The sequence below is a fragment of the Eucyclogobius newberryi genome, unplaced genomic scaffold (assembly GCF_026437365.1).
Source record: "Eucyclogobius newberryi isolate DKJ021-1_F unplaced genomic scaffold, fEucNew1.0.hap1 SCAF_2, whole genome shotgun sequence".
Taxonomy (NCBI): domain Eukaryota; kingdom Metazoa; phylum Chordata; class Actinopteri; order Gobiiformes; family Gobiidae; genus Eucyclogobius; species Eucyclogobius newberryi.
In genome coordinates this window covers 2,988,554-3,005,874 of record NW_027315834.1, presented here as the reverse complement: position 1 = coordinate 3,005,874, position 17,321 = coordinate 2,988,554, and the positions used below count along the sequence as shown (strand labels likewise).

The 17,321-nt window shown below is 49.3% G+C and overlaps 1 protein-coding gene across 1 annotated transcript; it reads right to left on the bottom strand.

The window, feature by feature from the left end:
• Nucleotides 1-526: 526 nt before the first annotated feature.
• LOC140367100 (protein phosphatase 1 regulatory subunit 14B-like) lies at nt 527-16,641 on the bottom strand. The gene is made up of 4 exons (XM_072453430.1): nt 16,255-16,641; nt 5,344-5,427; nt 5,232-5,264; nt 527-4,959 (listed from the first exon to the last, which is right to left on the bottom strand). Exons 1-4 carry the CDS (start codon nt 16,453-16,455, stop codon nt 4,891-4,893), a joined length of 387 nt encoding a protein of 128 aa, XP_072309531.1. The 5' UTR covers nt 16,456-16,641; the 3' UTR covers nt 527-4,890.
• Nucleotides 16,642-17,321: the final 680 nt, after the last annotated feature.

The following is a 17,321-nucleotide window of genomic DNA, read 5'->3' as shown; positions in this document are numbered from 1 at the left end:
TGGACTGTTGAAGCATGACCCCTGGCGGTCACTCTGAGTCAAAAAATGGCAAACTTTTTTTTTTTTTGCCTTCAAAGTAAAAAAAATAATTTACCTACCGACCGACCCACTTGAAAAATGTTGACTCAGGTTACAGCAAACAGACAATTTATTGGGAGCGGCCTCATGAAAAAAATTAAAAACAATGTGATAATCTCTCTGAATGAACTAATTGTTGGCTAAAGATGTATTTTCTGACGAGTTCCTGAATCAAACTCTCTTCACTTCTGCTCTTCTCCACGAGTGTCGTCTTTTCACCGTCTCCAGACGTTGTGCAGAACTCTCAGGAGCCAAAGTCCTGCGCCTCCTGGAACTTTTATAAATACTATGGATGGAGCCTGAAGAAATGTCATTTTCAACACAAAGTAATAGTAATTTCTTTAATATTACCCCGTGGTGTTGTCAACATAATTCTAAAACTATTCAGGAAATGTAGAAAGTATATTTTTCAGTATTGGGTGTTAGGAAAGACATAATACAAACAACGTACAACAACGACTGTCAAATTTTATTAAAGTTGCATAAAAGTGTAACAAAATTGGGCAAAGACCTGTCGATATTGCTACATTGGTTGGTTTGATCTAATTCTCAAAAACATCATTTGTTTTAGCTAATGCACAGTTTAGCTCGCGTAGCTTCATTTACAATCAACAGTAGCCTACACAAAAAAATCCCCCCCCTCATCAGTAAAAAACAGACTTCTCAGTAACAGTCCAAGAAGCTGAAATCCAACGCTGAATCGTGAATGATAAAAATCCAATCAAATCCATGAGTTTTAACGCCTCGTAAGAAGATCCAGCTGTATTTGACTGGAAGTGGGTGATTTATTGTCTAAAATCCTCAAGTAATTCTTCTAAGGATTTGCAGGAATGGCAGAATGTCACATTGTCAATTAGAAAACTGATATTTTTGCACTTTTGTGTTTTGTTTAGAGTCAGTTTACGTTTTGTGAGGCTCAAGCGAGATATTTACAGGCGCCTTTGAGCACGTGTCTGACGGCAAAACTATGATCAGATTTTAAAAATGACGTTCATTTTGGACCCACCTCTAGTTTACATTAATAATCCTATCATCCTACCAAGTTATGTATACAATAAAAACAGTATTCAAGTGGTAAATGCAAAAAACTGTGACTCTCTAAATAGAACAATCAGTATTAAGGCCTAACACTTCTAAAAAAAAAACACAACAAAAATAAATCTCCATTTCAAATACAAAAACAGAAGAGACGACCACGTGCGCTGCAGATGTCCAGTGACAAGTGGCAGTGCGTTTCCATAAACGTGTTTTTGCCTCCCGTTTTTAGTTTGTGTAACATAAATAATTCCTAAGGCAACGTCAGTTTGTAAAAAAGAGAACTGGGATTGTTGCATGAAGGGAGGAAATGTCTGGATTCTCCTACACGGGATTCACGACATTCGGGACAGGTTTTTCGGTTTCCCCCGTGTCTCGCCTGTTGCTCAGACTCGACTGCTTGTTGACGCTCTGGAGTTACATCAAATCGAATGTTTCTTCACAAATGAAGGGTGAAGCCGATCCACATATGAAAGTATAAACAGGTTTTTATCTCATGTGTCATTTATTGGTTCTGTAAAAGCGGCTGTTTAGTGTCACTAGATTCTTACAGAAGCACATTACAAATCTCTACTTCAAAGTCCGTTAGCCGTTAGCTCAGAGGACAGTTTTACAAACTACTTGTGGTCGATGGGTTGGTACCAGCTCAAACCCTCGGGATTATTCAGAAGTTGCGTTTTTTGAAGGTTAATCTAAGAAAGAGCTTCAGTTGTAGTCATCTGGACACTGTGTTTAAGTCATTCTTAATCTATGGATCTGATCTGAGAACTTTGATGTTTATCCTACTCTGAGCTGCATAAACCCTGCCCACCAAACGGGACCCCTGCCCGAGTTTCACCTGAAACTAATCTTTGTTCCCCTAACGACCTTGTAATGGGCCATAGAGCGGGTTTACCCAGCTCACAGTGGGATACACACGACTTTAGGATGAAACGAGTCCAAAGGTCTTGTTTTTCACAAATGGTGCCCAGATGACTGCAACTGAAGCCCTTTCTATGATGGAACACTCCAGGAAGAATGAGGGATTACACTGATTTGAAAGCTAATGCTAACGGCTATTGACCACTCTGTCCCACCCACTTTTGCTTCTTTTTGCCACAGATCAGCACTTCTGTTGTAATGACACTTCGGGTCGAGCTTAAACGAGGGAAAAGTCTGGCCGCTTAAATATGATATAAAGTAGAATGATTTGTGCAAAATATTAAATGTTCATGTGACCAACAAGTCAACAATGCACCGATTCCCTGGACCTGAAAACCACTTTTTAGTCTGTGTTGAAGGTCGCAGCCCTGTGTAGACTAATACAACCAGAGGATTACGTGGGATGGCGGCGCCCAGATGGCCCTCTGGAATGAGCTGAATAGGAACCTGGAGTTCTAAAATTCATCCGATGTTCTGAAAATGTAGATCCTCATCTCACTTTACTACAAAGAAAAGGAGATGAGCGTCGAACGCTGTGAATCAACCTGTTTTGGCTGGAGTCAGATCGACTCAGGAGGAGGTGCAGGACAGTCTGTGCTGGTCAAAACATTTTAAATACCAACTCAAATGTGGCCATAAGAAAATAAATAAAAGTTATTTACTTGTAATAAAGCACTTCAAAACTGCTATTAAAAAAGACAAGAAAAGACATTTTAGGAAAAAACAAGACCAATTTCTCTTGACAGCAAAAGGCCTTCGAAACAGAAGCTTGGGGCAGAAGGAATATGACTTTATACATTAGCAGTAACTGCACTTCCTACACAGCAAAGCAAGGTCAAGGTCAGAGTAAAGCACAAGGTCAGAGCAAAGGACGAGGTCAGAGCAAAGGACGAGGTCAGAGCAAAGGACGAGGTCAGAGCAAAGGACAAGGTCAGAGCAAAGGACAAGGTCAGAGCAAAGCACAAGGTCAGAGCAAAGGACAAGGTCAGAGCAAAGGACGAGGTCAGAGCAAAGGACAAGGTCAGAGCAAAGGACAAGGTCAGAGCAAAGGACAAGGTCAGAGCAAAGCACAAGGTCAGAGCAAAGGACAAGGTCAGAGCAAAGGACAAGGTCAGAGCAAAGGACAAGGTCAGAGCAAAGCACAAGGTCAGAGCAAAATGTGACTCTTCTAGTGGAGGTTATTGCTTTGCCTAGAATGTTCCACACTACAGCATTAAATGCATCTCCGTGGAGACATAAAGTTGAAGCCCCCCAAGTCCAGGTGCAGGTCAGATCTGTGGAGAGGCGAGCCCGCTCACAGATCTGATCGTGCATAATGCAGATCAGATTGGTTTAATGCCTCACTGTGGACTGAAAGTGACATAGTGCATTCCTCAGAGCCAGACTCCGAATGCACAAGGCACTCGAGGAAACACGTCAGTCGAGGAAACACGTCAGTCGAGGAAACACGTCACTCGAGGAAACACGTCACTCGAGGAAACACGTCACTCGAGGAAACACGTCACTCACGAAGACGGCACGAGGAACATTCAGACGAGTAAACCTGAAGAACTCTAGACGCTTTCAAATGCACGGGACATTCCAGACGGGAGGAAAACTCCCATCAGAGCTGCTTTAACCACATTTATGAAGGACACTCTGCATTTTGATGAAGGGAAAATCCTGATGTTTAGGCTTTACAGGAATGTTCTTTCATTTTATCCACAAATATTCATTTATTTGTAATAGAAAATCAAACTTAACCGATATTTCTGAGATGGAAATTCTAAAAAATGTACAATTTGCATTTCCATCTAGTGTGGGTTAATCATTGAAACGGTCTTATGGTATTTCACATTTGCATCTGTTGCATTTTAAAGTGTCTACAGTGGACACAGTGGACACAGTGGACACGCAGGACGGGCCAGACATCAGCACCCAGAGCCAACAACACCGATTTGACTCAAAGCGTGAGGCTTTTTGTCCAGACAGAATCTTTTTTTAAAGGTGCACTTTGTAACTTTTCCCGGTGGAGGGTCCATTACATGCTGGTCAGCAGCAGATGACACCACCAGGCCAAGTTGCATGTCAGATCTGTGGAGAGGTGACCTTGCACACAGTAAGAATGTATTTTTTAAGGTATGCTAAGGAATATAGGAACACCTGTAACTGAATAAATGCGAGACAGACATGTTTGGTGTCGTATTGCAGACCATTCCAGGCAAAGCACATCTTCATGGACAAGCAGAGCCATCAGAAAAGTGACAGAGTGTACCTTTAAGATCACTTAATAGCCAACAACAGACACCAACTGTTTGAACTACTGCAATGTGGCTAGCAACGTTTGAGAATGACTAGGCACAGTTTATAATGGGCTAACTATTGTACTTCCAAGAAAACCCTGATTTAAAAAACAATATCCACAAACTCGTCACTAAAGTTACTTCTATTCTAAGAATAGAGACAGTGTGAGGACAGGGCCCCCAGCAGAGCCCAACAGAGTCATGAAGCCTTCTCTTTATGTTCAGTGGTCCATCATTTACACGTTGTCCCGGATGCAGGTATTTCAAATGATGTTGTAGCAAATGTTCTTAGAAAAAACATAACCCCATATTATAAACCCATTAAATCATCAAACAGGTCCAAAAAGTCATTTAGTCGAGGGAAACATTTTTAGATTTGTCGTTTGAGTTGGCAATTGTGGTTTTTGGGATAGACACACTGAAGAGACCAGGGATTTTAAACCCCTAAAATGTAAATGGGATGTAAAAAGTAGTCAATTTTGCAGTAATTATGAGGCCACGAAAAGGAGAACAAAGGTCCAGACGAGTCAGTGGTAGAAGAAGAAGAAGTGTGAAGCTGCAGGTGCTGGAGGCATCATTTCTTCTGAGGCGTAGACAGCTTCTGCATCCCTCGGATTTTGTTCAACAACGCTGAGATAAAGTCCTGTTAGAGGAGAGGAAGCAGTATTTCATTATTTCTTTGTTTTGATTGAACAAAACACACAAGAAATATCCAAACTTATTCCCCAAAGAGATTTATAGATATTCATCATTGTACAGACGAGACGAGACGAGAGGAGAGGAGACGAGAGTGTGTGTGTGTGTGTGTGTGTGCGCATTAGTGTCACCATATCATAGATCTGACTGGTGATGTAAGATGTTATACTTTCTCATCCCGAGTCATTTGTATTTAAAGCCTGTGATTTTGAAGTTTACCTCAGTCGGCTTAAAACAATCGACGAGCAAATCCTGCAACACAGACAAAGCACTGGTCAGAGACGCTCAGAGACGCTCACGTCCGTCACACTTTCCCTCACGCGGTCAGTACCTTGACTCTCGCTGCCCGCTCCACATCACTGGGCATGTCCAGCAATTCATCCACGTCAATTTCCAGCTCTGGAATCGCCTCCTCCTGAAAAACACAAGCACAGACCCAATGAAGACATTGTCCTCCATTGTTTTTGTCCTGACGTCCTCCATTGTTTTTGTCCTGACGTCCAAGTGTTGCAGATTAGAACGACGCGATGCCGTCTGACCAAAGCTGAACCACATTTGACCACTGGAGGGCGCTGCAGGACAGAGAAGCGTCTCGTGACAAGCGGAAGAGCGATGAGAAAAAAGACCCTTCGGACCCTTCGGACCCTTCGGACCCTTCGGACCCTTCGGATCCTTCGGACCCTTCGGACCCTTCGGACCCTTCGGACCCTTCGGACCCTTCGGACCCTTCGGACCCTTCGGACCCTTCAGACCCTTCAGACCCTTCAGATCCTTCAGATCCTTCAGATCCTTCAGATCCTTCAGATCCTTCAGATCCTTCAGACCCTTCAGATCCTTCAGATCCTTCAGATCCTTCAGACCCTTCAGACCCTTCAGACCCTTCAGACCCTTCAGATCCTTCAGACCCTTCAGATCCTTCAGATCCTTCAGACCCTTCAGACCCTTCAGATCCTTCAGATCCTTCAGATCCTTCAGACCCTTCAGATCCTTCAGATCCTTCAGATCCTTCAGACCCTTCAGACCCTTCAGACCCTTCAGACCCTTCAGACCCTTCAGACCCTTCAGATCCTTCAGATCCTTCAGATCCTTCAGACCCTTCAGACCCTTCAGACCCTTCAGACCCTTCAGATCCTTCAGATCCTGCACGTGAACGCTTCTCAAACTGAGGAGAACGTCAACTGAAAGAACATTGTCCTCTTCGTGGTTTGTCCTGGTTTAGAACTTAAAAGCAGTAGTTTAGTCCTGCTTTAGACCCAGAACAGTCCCGCTTTAGTCCTGCTTTAGACCCAGAACAGTCCCGCTTTAGTCCTGCTTTAGACCCAGAACAGTCCCGCTTTAGTCCTGCTTTAGACCCAGAACAGTCCCGCTTTAGTCCTGCTTTAGACCCAGAACAGTCCCGCTTTAGTCCTGCTTTAGACCCAGAACAGTCCCGCTTTAGTCCTGCTTTAGACCCAGAACAGTCCCGCTTTAGTCCTGCTTTAGACCCAGAACAGTCCCGCTTTAGTCCTGCTTTAGACCCAGAACAGTCCCGCTTTAGTCCTGCTTTAGACCCAGAACAGTCCCGCTTTAGTCCTACTTTAGACCCAGAACAGTCCCGCTTTAGTCCTGCTTTAGACCCAGAACAGTCCCGCTTTAGTCCTGCTTTAGACCCAGAACAGTCCCGCTTTAGTCCTGCTTTAGACCCAGAACAGTCCCGCTTTAGTCCTGCTTTAGACCCAGAACAGTCCCGCTTTAGTCCTGCTCCATAACTCCATAATAAAGACATTATACACGAAGAAGAAAGTCCTGCTTTTGCCCACGAGTTTGGCTGTGACTTGTTTTGGTGGTGATTCGTGATTCATCCTCTTTGTTCCCAAATCTTTACAGCCAAAACTTGACATAAAAGAGGTCCAAACTCGACCGCTTATTTAAAGGTGTCACAGTATCATTCTAATATCACCTTAAGTATCATCTTTTTCCTTCTAAGACAGTGCGTGTTCAGTTCGGAGGCAGCCCAACCTGGAGGTTTGGGCTGGTACTCGAGGGGTCACTGAGCGAGCCTGCAGCCCACCCCAGCTGTCTCTGCACCTGTCTCTGCACCCGTTTCTGCACCCGTCTCCTGTGAGTGGAGCACAGCAGGCCCAGAACGTGGGCCACACTCCAAAAGGCACTTGTGAGACATTGTATGGTGGGATTATCGGGGCGCGAGGGGCTGCGAGCAGACTGTACACGCCCACTTTATAATTTACCGAGGGAAACAAAGGAGCAATGAGCTGCGGGCCGTGTGCGGGCCGTGTGCCATGAGCGACCCGTGTGCGGGCCATGAGCAACCCGTGTGCGGGCCATGTGTGCGGGCCGTGTGGGCCATGAGCAACCCGTGTGCGGGCCATGTGTGCGGGCCGTGTGCGGGCTGTGTGTGCGGGCCGTGTGCGGGCCGTGAGTGGGCCGTGAGCGACCCGTGTGCGGGCCATGAGCGACCCGTGTGCGGGCCATGTGTGCGGGCCGTGTGCGGGCCATGAGCGACCCGTGTGCGGGCCATGAGCGACCCGTGTGCGGGCCGTGTGGGCCATGAGCAACCCGTGTGCGGGCCATGTGTGCGGGCCGTGTGCGGGCTGTGTGTGCGGGCCGTGTGCGGGCCATGTGTGCGGGCCGTGAGTGGGCCGTGAGCGACCCGTGTGCGGGCCATGAGCGACCCGTGTGCGGGCCATGTGTGCGGGCCGTGTGCGGGCCATGAGCGACCCGTGTGCGGGCCATGAGCGACCCGTGTGCGGGCCATGAGCAGGCCGTGAGCGACCCGTGTGCAGGCCATGAGCGACCCGTGTGCGGGCCATGTGTGCGGGCCATGAGCGACCCGTGTGCGGGCCATGTGTGCGGGCCGTGTGCGGGCCATGAGCGACCCGTGTGCGGGCCATGTGTGCGGGCCATGAGCGACCCGTGTGCGGGCCATGTGTGCGGGCCATGAGCGACCCGTGTGCGGGCCATGTGTGCGGGCCATGAGCGACCCGTGTGCGGGCCATGTGTGCGGGCCATGAGCGACCCGTGTGCGGGCCATGTGTGCGGGCCATGAGCGACCCGTGTGCGGGCCATGTGTGCGGGCCATGAGCGACCCGTGTGCGGGCCATGTGTGCGGGCCATGAGCGACCCGTGTGCAGGCCATGTGTGCGGGCCGTGTGCGGGCCATGAGCGACCCGTGTGCGGGCCATGAGCGACCCGTGTGCGGGCCATGAGCGACCCGTGTGCGGGCCATGTGTGCGGGCCATGAGCGACCCGTGTGCGGGCCATGAGCGACCCGTGTGCGGGCCATGAGCGACCCGTGTGCGGGCCATGTGTGCGGGCCATGAGCGACCCGTGTGCGGGCCATGTGTGCGGGCCATGAGCGACCCGTGTGCGGGCCATGTGTGCGGGCCATGAGCGACCCGTGTGCGGGCCATGTGTGCGGGCCATGAGCGACCCGTGTGCGGGCCATGTGTGCGGGCCATGAGCGACCCGTGTGCAGGCCATGTGTGCGGGCCATGTGTGCGGGCCGTGTGCGGGCCATGTGTGCGGGCCGTGAGCGACCCGTGTGCGGGCCATGAGCAGGCCGTGAGCGACCCGTGTGCGGGCCATGTGTGCGGGCCGTGTGCCATGAGCGACCCGTGTGCGGGCCGTGAGCGACCCGTGTGCGGGCCATGTGCGGGCCGTGTGCCGTGAGCGACCCGTGTGCGGGCCGTGAGCGACCCGTGTGCGGGCCATGAGCGAGCCATGAGCGACCCGTGTGCGGGCCGTGAGCGACCCGTGTGCGGGCCGTGTGTTTCTGCTGTGTCCATGTGTGATTGGATGAGCAGCCTGGACATCAACTTATAACTAACATTATTATGTTAATCAGTGTTTGAACCACTGATTCCTTGTAATTATTGTCCTTTTTGTGCAGATAATATTAATGTTCATACTCTAAGCACTTTTTGGATCTGATCCTATGACAGAGGGAGAGGTGGGGGTCTGAGGGGGACGTGCAGCTGGAGCAGTGAAGTGGAGGGACCGGCTGGAAGATGAGCCCCAGACCAAAGACAAACGGAAGGACTTCCTGAACACTCGGCCCTCAAGGGGTGAGTGTTCTTGCACCAAGATCACCGACTCCTCCCATCCTCTTTCATACCATCCCTTCTTCATTTGAACCTCACAGTCTTCAAACGTGTGATTTGTGGCTTTGGGATGAAGACGCATGGGCGATTGTGCAAACCCTCAGCTGTAGAGCACATTATATTATCTTAACACATTTCTCACTTTACTTTTATTCTGACGTCTCTGCTGGATTGAAAAGGCCCTCTAAGATTTAAAGATCCTCTCAGACTTCAACAAATGTACCAGTGATCCAGTGAGGCTTGGCCCAACCTCATCCAACCGTGTTTTTATCTGAACGCAGGATTGCCAGTACGATACGATATGTACAATAACTATCTTATTTGTACATTCATTTTGATGTATGGTCAATCATCAACATTTGTACCGCCAGATTTCTGCCCCTCCTGCTGCACTTCGCTGCTGGTCTAACCTGAAGTCACAGTCGCAGTGCAAAACTGACCCAGGATCAGCAGCGGAGCGGACGTGTGGATCTGTGTGTCCTCTGACATTTGATTGGTCAACAAGTGCTCTCTGCACCATCAAGACATTTATCCCTCGTATTAGTCTCTAAAAAGGGAACGTAGAAGTTAACTGTGGGACAATAAAGGAATATCTTATCTTATCTTAACTTGGCTCATGCAGGATTATAATAAAGATCATTATATATTTATATTTCTCTTGAGAATGGATCTGGCCGCGCTCGCGCTGTGGGCCTGACCAATCACAGCGCAGCTTTGTCGTTTGGGTGGAAGTCAAAAGGACAAACCTTAAACAGTGACGCTGAAAGACTAGTTTGTCCTAATATATATCTCCATGGAAACAATAGCTGTGGATGTTTTAAACAGTAAAATAAGGATTGAATAACTTTTCCTCCATAAGAACCTGTCCAGAAAAGCCAATAATCATTTGAAAGCGGATTGTGTTGACTCTGTGAAACTAAAGCATTGATTTTGAAATCCCTCCAAGGCTCTTTAATTAGCTCATGTTAGCACGTTTACAAGTGGCACTTCCGTTACCAGAGCCAGCGCTTTGGAGCTAATAAACCTACAGCCAAGTCTATTGTATTACATATAAATATATGATATATTTGAACATATTCAAACAGTGTTATAGTAAACCTATTTTCACAATTCATTGCATTTTCTATCAAATAGTCTAACGATAGTTTTCAAATAAATGTAACCGTTTTATTGCTCATTTAAAGGTTGATTTACAGAGACTTGAATCCCAGAAGATGGCGGCCTAGTTCTTAAGTCTTTATTACAGTTTCACCTGAGGAGACTCGACGTTTCTACGTGGGGAGACTCGACGTTTCTACGTGGGGAGACTCGACGTTTCTACGTGGGGAGACTCGACGTTTCTACGTGGGGAGACTCGACGTTTCTACGTGGGGAGACTCGACGTTTCTACGTGGGGAGACTCGACGTTTCTACGTGGGGAGACTCGACGTTTCTACGAGGGGAGACTCGACGTTTCTACGTGGGGAGACTCGACGTTTCTACGAGGGGAGACTCGACGTTTCTACGTGAGGAGACTCGACGTTTCTACGTGAGGAGACTCGACGTTTCTACGTGAGGAGACTCGACGTTTCTACGTGGGGAGACTCGACGTTTCTACGTGGGGAGACTCGACGTTTCTACGTGAGGAGACTCGACGTTTCTACGTGGGGAGACTCGACGTTTCTACGTGGGGAGACTCGACGTTTCTACGAGGGGAGACTCGACGTTTCTACGTGAGGAGACTCGACGTTTCTACGTGGGGAGACTCGACGTTTCTACGTGGGGAGACTCGACGTTTCTACGTGGGGAGACTCGACGTTTCTACGTGGGGAGACTCGACGTTTCTACGTGGGGAGACTCGACGTTTCTACGTGGGGAGACTCGACGTTTCTACGTGGGGAGACTCGACGTTTCTACGTGGGGAGACTCGACGTTTCTACGAGGGGAGACTCGACGTTTCTACGTGGGGAGACTCGACGTTTCTACGTGGGGAGACTCGACGTTTCTACGAGGGGAGACTCGACGTTTCTACGTGGGGAGACTCGACGTTTCTACGTGGGGAGACTCGACGTTTCTACGTGGGGAGACTCGACGTTTCTACGTGGGGAGACTCGACGTTTCTACGTGGGGAGACTCGACGTTTCTACGTGGGGAGACTCGACGTTTCTACGAGGGGAGACTCGACGTTTCTACGTGAGGAGACTCGACATTTCTACGTGGGGAGACTCGACGTTTCTACGTGGGGAGACTCGACGTTTCTACGTGGGGAGACTCGACGTTTCTACGTGGGGAGACTCGACGTTTCTACGTGGGGAGACTCGACGTTTCTACGTGGGGAGACTCGACGTTTCTACGTGGGGAGACTCGACGTTTCTACGTGGGGAGACTCGACGTTTCTACGTGGGGAGACTCGACGTTTCTACGTGGGGAGACTCGACGTTTCTACGTGGGGAGACTCGACGTTTCTACGTGGGGAGACTCGACGTTTCTACGTGGGGAGACTCGACGTTTCTACGTGGGGAGACTCGACGTTTCTACGTGAGGAGACTCGACGTTTCTACGTGGGGAGACTCGACGTTTCTACGTGGGGAGACTCGACGTTTCTACGTGGGGAGACTCGACGTTTCTACGTGGGGAGACTCGACGTTTCTACGTGAGGAGACTCGACGTTTCTACGTGAGGAGACTCGACGTTTCTACGTGGGGAGACTCGACGTTTCTACGTGGGGAGACTCGACGTTTCTACGTGAGGAGACTGGACGTGGGAGCAAACATTATTTGGGGAAAATGTCTCAAAAATAAGAAGAAAAAAAGAAGAAAGAAAAACCACACCGGGAACCAGGTTGGAAATGCTACATTTAAGCTAGCCCCGGCCCCCGGCACAATAGATTTCAATGATCATTCTCCAATTGACATCTAGATTTGAAAGGAACATAAAACACACTTTGGAGATGTAACGCTGGTCGACTCAATGACCCACAATTTGTTAAAATGATGACAAATGACCTAAAGATGTCGAGGAAAATGATAATGGTTTCTTTACCCATTTCCTGTGATGCAGCAAAGGCAGTTTTGAGGGGCAGAGTAATGGCCGTCGCCTCAGCCAAAAAGAAACTAAATCATTAAATTTGTTCTGCCTTTAACAACAAACTAAAGCTGTAGGAAACGAAACACGCCGAAAACAAGGATCCTCAAATGCTACAGGAAATTAAAAAGACAAGGGGCCATATTTTGCCCCCGGAGGTTGCGTTAACGGGAGCCTCTTCCAGGAGGCGGGGCCAGGGGGCGGGGCCAGGGGGCTATATTACTACCTTACCGACCTTAAAGGCGCAATGGACGATTTTTCGGCAATTTGAGAACGCAGGCGGAAGTGCACATGCCACTCCCCCGTGCGCATGCCACTCCCCCGTGCGGACTGATACAACACACACACGTGCGTTTGTTTATTAGTGCGACGGATCGCATCGCATCTCTCGTCTCCCGTAGATTTCCGTCTCTTCTGCGTCAGCTCGAACTGTCTATCCCCGTCCTAATTTTGTCCCGTACACTGAGGGAACTATATTATGATAGATCAATGCGCTTAGAAACGCAGAACCGTGCTGCTCTCGGGGACGAGTCGCACGCGGCTGCAGGTGAGTGGCAGCTGCGTTTTATGATTGATACGTGGCAGGACTAATCGACGCCACAAGGAAATGAGACTCAGATTTGGGCCAAAAAAAAAATCTGCCTTTCAACCTTTAACGCTGTGGGCGTGGCCGCTGGAGGGGGAGGTGCCAGTCCATACATGGTGATAGTGTTTGATCCAATGACTGATAACTGTGGCATTCAACAGCGCCCCCTGTGGGAGAGGTTTGTCATGCCTCATATAAAGGAAAGAGAGAAGTGAGCAAGAACAGAACTACAACTGAATCTTATTCTACAATTGCCTCTATATTTTCATGGTCAAAACACATATTAGGACTTAATAGATTATAAAACAATAATAATAATATTAATAATAATAATAAATATCATCATCATCATCATCATCATTGATGGCCCTGTGACAAGTTGGCCACTGTCCAGGGTGTACCCCGCCTAAGGCCCGAAGTCACTGGGATAGGCTCCAGTCACCCGCGACCCCGAAAGGGAACAAGCGGTAGAAAATGGATGGATGGATCATCATCATTAATATTAAATAATAATAATAATAAATTTACGGACGCACGGGCAGCGGGCACACGGGCAGCGGGGCGCACGGGCAGCGGGGCGCACGGGCAGCGGGGCGCACTGTGCGGGTTGGGCCCTGTGTGTTTGGAGCGAGAGAAAGAAAGAGGAGACGTGACTGAAAGACGCAAACTCCCAGTTCATTTGTAAACCTTTTATTGTAAAGCACGGGGGGCTGCACTGCTCGTCCTGTCAATGAGGGGCCGTTCACTCCAAAGTCATGTGTCAGAGGTTTGAGTCTGGACAGGACGGCGCCTGGGTCCGGACCGGAATCTGCACATTCGTGACCTGGGCTTTAATGGAATTTAAAATATGTTTATTTTTGTAATGGCTTTTTTAGTGAACTTTTCTATGTGGATCCGGTTTACACTTCAAGTCTATTGACAGCAGCTCTAATAGTGAAACAAACACAAACAATTCATTTTAAGATTGTTCTGTCTCACTGGTGAAAGTTTCTTTGTTTAAATCAATGGGAGCACAAACTAGGGACAGGGACTACGTAAAGTGAAGAAGATGACAATCTTTCTGATTGGCCAAGGATGAAACCAAAGACAACCATTGATGCAGCGTGGTCGAGAGTAGAATTGGACAAAACCTGGACGTGGTGGGAGAGCGAGTGCTGTTAGTACAGTGTTTACATGGAGGTGCACTGACTGTCTCACTGTGTCTCTTACAGCTCCAGCGCTGGTTTGTTTGTGCTCTGAATATGGCCCGGTACCATAGGTCACTGCTCTGGTGCTTAGCTCCTCCTCCGCTAAAGACCACTACCTCCTTAAACAATGCGCTTCGAAGTGAAGCAGTGGAAACAAGCCTAAAGACTGCTTTCCCTGATCCTGCGTAGCCTCAGAGGTGTTCAGCTTAGAATAGAATGTGGGTCAATGCCAGCTCAGGTGCTTATCCACCCTGAAGGCTCGCTCCCCTCAGCTGCAGGTGCTCCACAAACAACTCACAACTCCTGACTGGAGCACTTTGTGTGCTTCAAAGTAGAGCTGGGAATCACAGGTCCCTCACAACGAACACAATACACTCTACATGGCTCATGATGCAGTAATATCAGGATTGTGCGATACAGGCAAAAATCAATGTATCACACATGATATCGGGCAATACATCACAATCAGTATTTATATTTACTACCTGCACAAAGGTAATATGAAACGCACCCATGTTACTCACTAGAGCTAAAATGTAGCGCGGTCACGAAACAATCCTCACCATATCGATACAGCAGCCCACAATGTCAATACTCAGGATATTTTAATATTTGAGCACAGCCCTTCAAACATTCGGCTGCACATGACCCCGTGACAGGGATGTGGAGGCATCGCAAAGTATCATTTCTACAAATACAGAGCGTTAAGAGGACAAAAGGTAGTAACGGTACGTTTATTTTCCGTTGTCGATGATGATGAAATTAGAAAATAAGCAAATGTGCCAATTAAAACATATTCAAGCAATTAAAGGTTCAAATAGGGTGAATACTGTGCCATCGACTGTATTTAAACATATATAGCTCAGCTCACACTCGGCTTGTTTAGTTCATTTGTTTCATTGAGACGGGGACGGTTCAGAATTTACATAACCTCAACAGGAGAGACGCTTTGGACCAGGTGCAGGTCAGGTGTTCATTTACACCTGTCGACCCTGATGTTAAGTCCCACTGAGATGTAACACGGCCCCAGAGGAGAGAAGCCTGTTGTACATGTTTTACCAGAGCAGAACACACTTCATCCACTTCAGCTCCTCAGAAACAGTCTAGGTGAGGGCAGGAACGTAGAGTGACCAGTAAATCGAGAGCTTTGTCTGTGGAATCAGCTCCTTCTTCACCACAACAGTCAGATTGACAGTTGGATCGATGCATCGGCTGCAGTCGCTGCATCGATCCAATTGTCAATCTCCTGCTCCATCCTTCCCTCACTCGTGAACAAGACCCCGAGATACTTGAACTCCTCCACTTGGGGCAAGGACACCCCACCCACCCGGAGAGGCCAAGGACTCCCCACCCACCCGGAGAGGCCAAGGACGAGGCCAAGGACCCCCCACCCACCCGGAGAGGCCAAGGACGAGGCCAAGGACCCCCCACCCACCCGGAGAGGCCAAGGACTCCCCACCCACCCGGAGAGGCCAAGGACGAGGCCAAGGACTCCCCACCCACCCGGAGAGGCCAAGGACTCCCCACCCACCCGGAGAGGCCAAGGACCCCCCACCCACCCGGAGAGGCCAAGGACTCCCCACCCACCCGGAGAGGCCAAGGACCCCCCACCCACCCGGAGAGGCCAAGACATCTTTTTCCAGTTGAGAACCCTGGCCTCGGATCTGGAGGTGCTGATTCTCATCCCAGCTGCTTCACACTCTGAGGAGTCCAACATGCACTGGGAACAGGTCTGACTTACTGACAGCAATACGAACACAGCTCCTGCTCCGGTCATACAGGGACCGGAAACCAGGGACCGGACCCTGAGTAAAGGGCTCCGGACCCCGTACTCCCAGAGCACCCCCCAAAGGACACCCCCAAGGGACGCGCAGAAGAGCTCAGAGCATGCGCAGAAGAGCTCAGAGCATGCGCAGAAGAGCTCAGAGCATGCGCAGAAGAGCTCAGAGCATGCGCAGAAGAGCTCAGAGCTGGGGTTATTTCTTACGACGCAGTCAGCCAATCAGAGCGCGCTGCGGCCAGAGCCACATTTAGCCCGGCCACGTCACAATGGACGTGAAGTTAAACTGAAGACGCACGTGGCTCTACTGTGTGCGCCGTCTCTGTCCACGGCCCTGACCACAGCCTGCACGCGCGCGCGCTCACGCACGTGAGGCCACAAGCGCAAAGAGGATGTTTCACTAGCAACAGTTTGAGTAAATGTTGTGGTGCAAGAAAAAAGCATTCTCTAGTGACAAAGCAAAACTGTTACTTTGCCTGACCAATACAACGGGCCCCGTGGACCCCCCCGGCCCCCCGTGTCTCACCTCACAGTCGTAGAGCTCCGTTAACTGTTCGATAATCCACTCCTCCAGGTTGAGTCTCTTCCGCAGCTCCTTGCGGTCGTATTTGACGGTGACACGTCCCTGTTTTCTAACGGGAGTCTCCGGTTCTTCCGTGGTGCCGGCCGGTGTCTGAAAATACACCCGGGGCTGTGGGCTCGTCTCCGGGCTCGTTACAGCAGCCATGGTGGTCTTAAGAACGCCTTGAACAGAAACCCCCCCGGATGCGGTGCGGGAGCGGCGCCAGGGACGGAGATAAACGCCTCTGAAATGGAGACCGCTCCTCGCGTGTGAATTGTCTGGAAATATCGAAACGCGCTTGACCTGGAGCTGGTCCGAGATCTGCGTCTGCGCCGAACACAACCGGACACGCGCGAACGTGAAGCGAACGTGATGCTGCCTCGCTCCGGACTCTTCATCCGGCTGTTACAAAGGAAAATCACACGGCTCTGGTGCGTGTGCGTGCGTGCGTGCGCGTGACCGTCCGTGTGCGTGCGTGCGTGCGCGTGCGTGACCATGCGTGTGCGCGTGCGCTCTGCCCACGTAGGAACGCGCTGTGAAAAACCCATAAGCGGAAAAGAAAAGAACCAAAATCACATTGACTTCTGTCCAGTCGTGTTGGAGCGACTGGTCAGCACAAAACACAATCTGGACAAACACAGTGGAACATAATGTGACGTAGAAACTGGGATTCACCTCAGGATGTGTCAGTAAAAGCCTCAGAATGTGTCAGTAAAAGCCTCAGAATGTGTCAGTAAAAGCCTCAGAATGTGTCAGTAAAAGCCTCAGGATGTGTCAGTAAAAGCCTCAGGATGTGTCAGTAAAAGCCTCAGAATGTGTCAGTAAAAGCCTCAGAATGTGTCAGTAAAAGCCTCAGGATGTGTCAGTAAAAGCCTCAGGATGTGTCAGTAAAAGCCTCAGAATGTGTCAGTAAAAGCCTCAGAATGTGTCAGTAAAAGCCTCAGAATGTGTCAGTAAAAGCCTCAGAATGTGTCAGTAAAAGCCTCAGGATGTGTCAGTAAAAGCCTCAGGATGTGTCAGTAAAAGCCTCA